General features: G+C 39.2%; 1 protein-coding gene across 4 annotated transcripts in view; it reads right to left on the bottom strand.

Annotated features, from left to right (window-relative positions):
- Window positions 1–4,256: 4,256 nt before the first annotated feature.
- LOC114466567 (neural cell adhesion molecule L1-like protein) overlaps window positions 4,257–10,842 on the bottom strand; it is a 102,136-nt gene continuing 95,550 nt past the window's right edge. For all 4 annotated transcript variants that reach the window (XM_028452098.1, XM_028452101.1, XM_028452096.1 and 1 more), the window contains one exon: window positions 4,257–5,089. In XM_028452098.1, the coding sequence (XP_028307899.1) occupies window positions 4,876–5,089 (214 nt within the window). In that variant the 3' untranslated portion in view covers window positions 4,257–4,875. The remainder of the gene's footprint in view (window positions 5,090–10,842) is intronic.

Genomic DNA, 10,842 nt, shown 5'->3' with positions numbered 1-10,842 from the left:
AGTATATACTGTATTTTAATGTCATGGTACTTGCACAGTTGCCCATTGGTAATACAGAATGCCAGGTCAGGTGGTTTTCTGACTTGTATAATTGATTTAATATTTTCAAACCATGCAATATGCATGCATTACAGTGATACATTAGGGAAGTCTTTCAGTGGAGTTAAAAAAATATAAAATTGTGTTCAGGTTTTCTGAATATCTGTGTAAAACCTTTCCTAAAGAGTGGAAAAGTAAACCATGAATGGGATACCAGTTCATTATGGGTCTTACTCACAGAGACAACTACTAAAATATATACCATTCCTCACCCCTTCTATTGTTCTACCCCGACTCCCCCTCCCTTGTTCCCTTCCCCTTTAACAAGGTGTAACACTACCCGCTTTTTTATATTCTCCTTTTAATAAAGTTGTTTTTACTGTTCCTTAGGGAGGGCTGGTGATGGTCACAATTATGCAATAAAATGGATTTACCTCTGAAAATGCAAAAAATAAAATCAAAATCAAAAAAGGAAATATATATATCCTCTGTTATGGATGATTTGGAAGCTACAAGAATGAAAACTTGTGTACTATGGAAGAAAAAATGTAAATAAATCACTTACATCCTTAAGCATAAAACAATAGGTTATATAACGATAACAATTCCTCCAGCATCTCCATATTTAAAGTTCTTGAGTTAGCATATATTTTACAAAGTGTCTAAACTTCCGGATCCGAATCTCAGACATATCTGACATCCTGTGAGCAGGCGCAGCTACGTCACTGCCGGACATTTTCTACATAAGCGTAATGTACATGTGTTAACACTGTTACAATAGCCGAGTGGTCTAAGGTGTGAGACTTATAGATGTTCCTTTCCGCTGACATGGGTTTGAATTTCACTTCTGACATATTTATTTATTTTTCTTCATTTTAACATATTTAGCACAGTAAATTTCACTTTTAAAAATACATATATGAAAAAAAGAAACATTTAGGGTATGTCCTGGCTTAGGGATAGAGTTAGGGTTAAGGCTAAAATGAAACTGACGAAACTATAGCTAGAAGGACACGGGTCCTGCAGTGACGCGCTACTACCAGCATTGGGCTTACTGCGGATCTATAGTCAGGATTGTCTGAGGTCCGGGTCTGGACCAATAGCAACAGCCTATATTTTATTTAAAAACTTTAATGTCATTTCTGTGACTATTAATGAGGAATTACAGGCCTGTATAATAAAATACAGTTATAGCACCCAATTTTTGATGGAAAATGATTGCAATCACAAAAAAATGTTCAAGCTCTTTCATATGTTGGAGATAATCATTGAATTTGTAGGAATTCAAATGTCATTTTCACTGATCTGGACTTGGCCATTGAGTTTGAAACACCTACCCTAGAGTTCTCTCAAACTCTTATCTTTCACTTTAAAGACAGACTGTAGATCTATTTCTGTCTTTTTACACCAACCACTTTGCTGATTAACATCCATATCCCAAATTGCTTCTTAAAAGTGCTTCCAAAGTAACTTACCTGACTTTTTTTCCAGTTTTTCTCCTGCTTTTCAAGTTTTTCCTTTAGTTTTGAGCTGTGTGAAGTTAACCTTTCGTAAAAGCCCCGCCCCCCTTATTTACTTTTGGGATGTACGTCATGGTGTGCTTTTTGGAGCAATACCTGCACAATATCCTCCAGATCCAGGCAAAAGGGGTTAAAATATGCTGTGGAGGGATATATTCAACATATTTCAATAAACAACAAACGGGACGTTACAACTATGGAAGCAAAAACATGCCGGACCAGTAATTTTCCTGCACTACTGGGTACATTTTATTATATTATAGTGTTCATATCCTCTTTAAGCTATTAGAGCATTACCGCAGCTAATGGGGATCTTATTAAAACAAACTGTTACATTAGCTCGCTAGCTGAACCTACTGGTGACCCAAGGCTAATAAGATAGCAGCTATTAACACTGCTAAGTGGTAACAAAGCCTGTTAATGTAGATGAATAGAGATTGGGAGACTTGTATACTTCAGGAGGATGTTGACTATTGATAGTGTTATAGTAATATAATAGTTGCTAACAACTGTATACTCCGACAAGATGAATTAACGTTAAAAACATGCACATCTCCCATACTACACATACACGCATACCAGAGACGTGCTGTGATTACTAGGGTTGGGTAGGCAGGGCGTTGCAAATCGAGACCACCAATGTCAACACCAATGACAATTTCATATGTTTCTGCTGGCAAGTGTTAATCTAACAAAATCAACATTGTAAAACACCATTAGAGAAACAATTACTCAATATAGCCTGCACTCCCAACAAGATATATCTCATGACACGGCAGCGCATCCGTTGTTTGTGTTGAAAACACAGAAACACTCAGAACAGCCAATCCTTCCTTTTGTACGGTGGCTGGGAAGTGTCAGGTGAATGCATTTACAGAAACGAACACAAATGCAAAAAGGTCACAACACGGATGCAAAATGGCCACAATGGAAGCGTTTCCGATGGACCGGTATTACAGACGGACACGTTTCTGGCGGATGTTTTTAACCCACCAGAACAGAGAAGAACAAGAAGAAGACATCTAAACACGTATGAAAGTAAGTGAAAGTTGATTAGGATACTCTAATATTTTTCATATCAGGCTATCATTTCCTAATACTGGTCCGTCAGAAACACTTCCGTTGCGGAAACACTTTCGTTGTGGCCGGTTTGCATTTGTGTTGTGACCTTTTTGCATTTGTGTTCGTTTCTGTAAATGCATTCACCTGACACTTCCCAGCCCCCGTACATTTGTATCGTTCCCTGTGGAAAATACCAACAATGTTCTGACCTTACCTTTGCTGAAAGTCTGGTAGCTCAGGTGTTGGTCTCCCATCTTCTAAAAGCTGTCGTTTTTCCTCAAAAGAAAGTTTATTTATCGTCTCTAGCGCTGTCATCCTTCCTGTAGTGTTATCTCGCCCACTAGCTAGAGAACATAGCAGCAGTCACGCTGGATCAATTCACTAATGCACTGTGAACTTACGTATAGCATTTAGCATAACACGGATACGTCCAAAGGCAGCGTACAGAGCTGCCTTTTTACGTAAATGGTTTTCATCTTGGGGAACTGACTGCGCATGCGCAAACACATAAAAACACGCAATGGGAACAGAGGCAGAGCAGCAATGTGCTTTTGGGAGAGGGCGTGACCTCCTCCTCCGTACAGCAGAGTGAGACAGCTGTGCAGTGTCTCTGGCGTACCAGGAAATAGCGCTGTTTAGTCATTTGGGCTAGGAAAAGCACAAATTGCTGACACTTTAAGACTTATAGGTATTGTAGGCTATCAGAAATTGAAAAATAAATGATTTATAACTATATTATAATTAAAACAAATAATCAAAATATCAATTCACCCTTGAGTAGGCACTGCCGACCTTGCCTACCCTGACTGCACGTCACTGACGCATACTGACAAACAGAGACGTTTTTATAGTTTTATTGTCCATTGTAGACATTGCTGCAGTTGAGTTTTCGGCTTTGGAAATGAACAGAACATGACTCCCCCAGCTAAACTCTTGGGGTACCTGGTCTGACCTGCACAAGCCATAAGCACACCGCTTTACCATTGTGCCTAATGTGAGCATGTCGGACCTTGCTTACATAGTAACGGTTACTCGGATGTATGATTGGACAATGACTGTGTTTGTGGGCGGGGTTTTGCCTAAGGTCAGTTGAACCAGGCCCTTAACCATTGATCCTAGTCTGTACCGCTTAAAACCACAACCGTCCTGCTGCAAGGTTGTAAACCTTGCCAATAAATACAAAACTCTACCAAAAATATGTATTAAACATGTACATTTGGGAGTAATCACTATGCAGACGTGGGTGCACTTTACATCACAGAAAGAAGGCAGCAAATAAAAAGTAATACATCAAACTGCGTTGAGGAAAAATGTACTGGAATGTAATTCTACTTAACAAAAAGCTCTGTTTCGCTGTAATTCTAAAATAAAACCACCAAAACTCATCCAGTAATAGCCAACAGTAAGAAGATGCATGATTTACAAGCACTAAAGCTTGTAAATACTATGACAAATTGCTGCACTTTGAAATCCTTCCCATCACTAACGCAGAGGCCTGAAGATGAAGGCTTTATTCACAAATTAAGCGCTTAACAAACTCGCTAAATGAAGGAACGTCTGCGCTACTTAATCCTTCCTAATCTATTTTATTTGTTTCCATCACCAACCCAAACTACCAAGAAAAGGCACAATGGCTTCATAAGAAGAGATATTTATATTGTCTGATTTGTATAGTACAAAATGCAATAAGAGGTTTAAAAAAACAAAGGATTCATGTATCAATATAAAACATATCAGTGCCTTACAAATAATCAATAGTGACACATTTGCATATAAAAAGAGTCACAGAGATAGGAAAGAATTAGCTCCGGAATATTGGTCATCATGAGGTTGACACTGTCCTCAATAAATAGGATTTCCTGCAAGCATGGTGTCAATGCTTGCAGGTACAGTGTTATCATTTACAGTGTACAAAAAATGACATGTCTTTACTATGTATTGGTTTGTGTTACAGTATAAAAACCATGTACATTTCTGAGGATTTTGGCTGAAAAGGTAGAAAAACACTCTATTTTCATGATAAATCCACACACTCTATCAAACTTCAATCATTCTTTTTACAGTATGTACAAAGACTGGGCGGTGTGGTCTTTTGTTTTCACGTAAGACTTCTGCAAAAAAACTTTCCTCAGTGTTTGAGTCACTTTTATTCCAAAGGCTTTGGCCATTGGAGCAGTATTGAACAGCAGTACAGCCGACTTTGAAATGTATCTCCAAAGGATTTGAAGTCGAGCGTTTCAATTGGAGCCAGGCTTTATGCAGTGACACGGCTGAGTCCACTGGGCTCGCTTACAGAGTCTCTGTGCTTGAATCCAGAATATTCTCCGATAAATGAGCCGTCCTCGCTGAATTCTCCCCCGCAGTCTGTGTAGTCGACCAGACTATCTCTGCTGAAGCTGTCCCCGACCACGTCGTTTCCGTTCAGGGAGCACAGGCTACTGCTTCTCAGCGGTTTTTCATCGCTGTCACTGCCGTCAAGAACAGAGGACAGGCGAGTTCAGTGTTGCGGTGCATAAACAAGTCAATTTGTACAGCGCAGAGATGACATTTTCAATGCAACACACATGACACTGAATGTTTGTCTTTGATAAACACATACAGGCAGGGATGGACTGGGACCAAAATTCATCCCTGGCATTTCCTGTCCAAACTAGCCCACTATACATTATCAGCAGACACCTCAACAAGTGGCACATTATGTCTTCATTTTAATTATTATTCCTCCAGAAAACCTTAAAATGGGAAAAACTTTAACCCCTTTTTACCAATTATTTTTGGCCATTTTGCAACTTCAATTGTCCCATTTTTGTCCCTTTTCAAAAAGTTCTGACACTTTTTTCAGATTGTGTCAATTTTTGCAAGGTTTTTTTTTTACACTTTTATCCATTTTTTGTCCTTTCTTTAATTTTTTGGCCACTTTTTATCCCAAAAAGATACCTTTTGCCCAATAAATACCACTTGTTTCCTTTTACCCTACATTTTGCCTATTTTTGTTCCGCATTTTTGCCCTGTTTCACTTCGTTTGCCACATTTTGCCCATCTGAGTCACCTTCCTCTTTATTTGCCCATTTTTTTGCTACTCTTGACTGGTTTTTGGCCCATTTTCCTATTTCTTGTCCATTTTTGCAAGTTTGTTTTGACACTTTTATCCAATTTTTGCCACTTTTCACTTTCCAATAAGCTACCTTTTGCTCAATAAATACCTCTTGTTTCATTTTTCCCTACATTTTGCCTCTTTGTTCCACATTTTTGCGCTGTTTTACTATTGTTTGCTACATTTTGCCCATTTCAGCTACCCTTTGCCATTACATACCACCTGGTTCCTCCTAATTTGCCCATTTTTTTGGCCACTCTTGACTGCTTTTGGCCAGTTTGAATCACTTTTTACTCTTTTCTTGCCACATTTTTGCCACTTTTGGACCATTTTTCCCCACCCGTTACCATGGCTGCCTCCACTCGCTCATAAAACAACAAAACATGTAGCGGACCGGACCGGTCCACCAGGACGATGACCAGTATGCCAGATGGCCAGTCCACCCCTGCATACATGACTATGTATTCCACAAACACGAAGAAGCTACACAAACAAACAAGAACCACTCATAATGTTGAGCTACATAAATAAACCAAATGGCTCCTATACTATAAGCTGGGTTTTAAGGTTTTTAATGCATCACTACAGACAGCAGGCATTGGTGGATGCAGCAGTTACACAGCAGGAAAAGGGAGCACGAGGGAGGTAGAGAGGGCTTGCAACAATCACTTCACTAATTGCTAATTGCCAAGGCTTCAGGACCAAAGGCAATTTCAAATCTCTTTAGAGCCAACGATGGAAATTGCAAGAGTGCAGAAAGAAAGAAAAAAAGGAAGAAAGAAGAGAAGAGGGAGGTGTGTGTGTGTGTGTGTGTGTATGTGTGTGTGTGTGTGTGTGTGTATATTGGGGGAGGTGAGGCTGAGATTGAGAGGAGGAGGAGGAAGCGAAGGGGCATATGCAATCCCAGACAAACAGCCTGTCATTCCCAGTTTTCCCAGGGGCGCCCACACGCGGCTGAGAAGATTAGATGCCAATTTAGTGCCGGGCAAATGGCTAACTCGCAGGTGTCCTACACGAGACGCATGGTCACCTAAAAGCAGGACAGAAATGTCCTTTATCTTTTCCCTTATCCCCTAATGGAGCAGTATTTGCTCAGCCTCTGCTTACTGTATTACTTTTGTATTCATAACACTAAGCGTCTGCGTTCAAAAACACTCAGGTGGCTCATATATGAAAGTGCTATTTGAGACGTATAATAGTTGACACTTGTGTGCAGAATACAAGCTCGTATCTTTGAGGGAAATTTCCGTGCAGACGTGGTTCGAGCAAAGATTATAAATTGAGTCTCGTTCATGGGAATTTTTAATAAGTAATCTTATCTGTTCTATTTCATGGAACCATTTATGATGCAAACTGCAGGTCCACATTTCAGTCCTTATCAAACCCTCTTTCTCTGACGACTGTTGAGCTCGTGAAGATAAGTGGCTGTTATCTAAAAGCAGAGTAAATGCCACAGCCGCAGCAACCCGCCCACCCTGACTTTGACTACACTGATAAAATGGAGGCTTGAATGCTTTTTGAGCCCCGGCTCACTTGAGACTCCGGTCAGAATCAGCTCAGTCTCAACTGTTCCAGTGAAGAGTCTTTCCATCAGGCTCACAAACAGATTAGAGATAGAAGCACATCACTGAGCAGAAAGCAATTAAATTAGTGGTGCCATTGACCCATGCTGACTTGGTTTGAGGGCAGCCCGCAAGACCTCACGCAAAAGTTGTATTTCGATTCCTGGCTTTGTACCTGAGGTAGTGTTTCTTCAACTTTAATGGCTTGAGGAAGAAAACTTGCCAACTCCTGCTAACTCTTCCAAAAAAAAAAAAAAGTATGAGAAGATGGGAGCAAGGGTGTAGAAACCAGGGGTGAATGGGAAACAACCAAGTTGGCTGTGTAAAATATTGCCTCATACTTTGGGCTTATCAGGCTAAGACACCTGCTGTTCTATCCATGGACAGGGGCAAAGCAGTGGAGGCCTGTCTCTAAAGAGGAATCGTCTCAAGCATAATTACTACTTGTCATCTCCCTCTAGACCTGGAGCAGAGCAGTGGGTGGTATGCTGCCATCAGAGATTTAAAGGGCAAAAGAGAACTCAGATATCAACTCTAAAACGAGGAAACGGGTGACACAGACTTGATAAATGTACTGGTACTCTTGAGATAGGGGGGACTGATACTCTGAACAGCCTCATGAAATCAACCATGAGAAGCATTCCAAGCTGAAAACAGCAGGAGAACATCTGCACTGGCGAATAAACTAACGTCAAGTCTTTCCACACCTGCTGTCTCAGAAGAAAGTTGATTGGCATTAGTCTGGTGGCCGTAAGTGTGACGACTACGTTGTTTGTTCCCACACTTTTTTCCACAACAATTTTTCAAAACCTTTCCAAAGAATTTTACCAAATATCCATGACTTAATTCTGAACCGCTAAAATCTATTTAAGACCATTAGAGTACAAACATGAGTCTACTAGTGTAGACTAGTGTAGGTAACTAACTTACCTGGAGAGTGAATTTGCGTGAATTTGTGAGATCTCGTGATTATGGGTCAATAATGCTGCCGATTTGCAGCTCTTTCACTTTGTAACGCTTTACATCTTTGGGAGTTCATATATTTCAAACATTAAAATAAAATAGGCAATATTTCCAAAACTTTACATTATTCCATGACTTTTCAAGACTGGAAAATCTTTTTTTTTTTTTCAAATTTCATAACTTTTCCAGAAATGTCATGACCTTGAGCACCCTGTCTTTAGCAAGAACTTGCTTGCAGTTTTCAGCAGGTGCCAAAATCTACACCAGGGGTCACCAACCTTTCTGAAACTACGAACTACTTCAAAACTAGTGAATAATCCGAAGAGCTGCCGGTTTGATCTACATTTTGTAAATACAATGTTTTTCCTTGTTTCACTTTCATTATTGAGTGCAAAAAAATGAAACTGAGCAATAACTTTAAAAAGGTAGGAAATGTTTCAACATGCAACGCTTTCTTTTCTTAATTCAAGCAATTGTTTAAATTTTAATCTAAGTAATCATAGAAGATTTAACATTTGTAGAATTGAACAATTTTTGTCACAAATCTACTTTTCCACACATTACAATCTGCAGCTTCTTTAAAAAAATCCTATTTGTGACACTGTCAATGAAAATACATGTTTAAAGTTTAAAGTTAAAGCACTTTTCAAGTGCAGCAGTATGTAACTCTACTAAGGCTCTGACTACAACTGTTAACCAGGGCCGGCCTTCCCGACAGGCAACACAGGCGGCCGCCTAGGGTTCCCTCGAGACATTTGCATTATACCTGTAGGTGTTGTATTGTATTATAGTGTATTACACAACATTTTAAAATAGGTTTCATTTTTTTCAATAGTCAGTTGTGTCAAAGAATTGCATTGTTTTTTTCATGATATTTAAAATAAATAATGTGTACACTGTGTATAGACTTGGAAAAAAAATTAAAAAATTTCATTAAGTAATAATGCCTAACTATGCCTCGAGGCTACGGTCGGCCCTGTTGTCACCTGTATATTTATCTTTGTGAGTTTGAAGCCTGGTGAGTAAATCAGATTTTGGACAAAGCTCATTGGTTACCAGTGCTGCTGTTAGAACAGGCCTGAGGGACCATGTTGGTGACCCCTGATCTACTCAGACAAGTTAAAACGTTGACAAGATGACATAAAATGCTTACCCACTGCACAGAAATGCCTCCATCACATGTCCAGGTAGGGCTTTAAAAACATACAACAATTTAGCAAAACAAACTCGGTGAAAAACTGTGGAATTAAGTGATGGGAAGGACATGAGAGAAAAGGTAAGAGTCGACCGAAAAGCCAAAGGTTGCTTGATGTTCACTGAGAAGAATATTTGACTGTTTCTGAGCTTCAATCTGCTTTTTTCACACGTCATGACTTTCTTGTTTTTTTTGTTTGATTGCCAAAACAAACTGGGATTTTTGATAAATTCTTTCACTGAGACCAATTCATCACTCACTCTGACTTTTTTGGTAAAATACTGAAATTACACTCAAAGCATGAAATCTAACTAACTGTTCTTTGCAAACGCAGGGAGAACATGCAAGATACAGCCTTAAACTTCTGATGTACTAAAGGCATTGATGCTCACCATTACACGACCGAAAAGCCACAGGCTGCTTGAGAAATATTTCCAGGGAAGCAAGAATATTTGACTGTTTCTGAGCTTCAATCTACTTTTTTCAGGTGTCAACATGACCCCTTCTGTCCTTTTTTACCAAAACAAATTTGTTTTTTGATCAACCCGTCACTCACTCGGACGTTTTTGGTAATACACTGTAATTACAGTCAAAGCAATGGACGGAAAACAATTGTTCCGAGTTGTTGTAAACGAAACCTTTCCTTCCACTTAAGATGAAACTTATTAAAAACAAAAAGAGTCACGAATATTAGAAGCAAAGCATTCACTCAATGTTTGACAAAATTATAGCTTAAAAGAAAACACAAACACAAATGGCAGCAGCCGCGCGATTTGTGAAAAATGATGTCGGGAATAAATACAATGACGAGCAGAATCAAAGCAGACAGAAGAGGCTATTTTAGGTGATTTCAGCACAAACAAAAACACACCATTGTCACAGAGTTGCGGCAAAGCTGTCAACCAAAAAAGGATTCAGTCTATTTCCCTAAACCATCAGTTTGCAGCTCAACAATGCAAACAATGGTAAATTCTACAGCTATTCTGAAATACAACAGCAGTCTGCTTCAGACTCAAAGGAGCAGCTTTTCCTCCCATTTGTATAAATGCTCGTTCCACACCCACTTCATTGGATGAAGGAGAATATTCTCCATCAGCATTTATAACAATTTAGATCAGGATCTGAAACTGTGAGCTACTTCATAGGTACTGTATAGTTTGAAGGGCTACCGGTTAGAAAAGCTAAATACTACATTTTCAGGGTTTCACTTTAATTAGAGGGTAAGATAAGAAAGAAGGCTAACAGTGATATAACCCTCCTATTTTCCTTGGAGTCAGTTTGACCCCATTCAAAAAATAATATTTTTTTTGGTTCATATTTCATGACTTTTCCTAATTTGATGGGTACAATTGATTAAGCATAAAGAATACACATATTGCAAGCATAGGTGTTCCTCTGGGGTTTATT

Source organism: Gouania willdenowi, chromosome 7 (genome assembly GCF_900634775.1).
Source record: "Gouania willdenowi chromosome 7, fGouWil2.1, whole genome shotgun sequence".
NCBI lineage: Eukaryota > Metazoa > Chordata > Actinopteri > Blenniiformes > Gobiesocidae > Gouania > Gouania willdenowi.
This window is presented reverse-complemented; position numbering and strand designations above follow the sequence as displayed.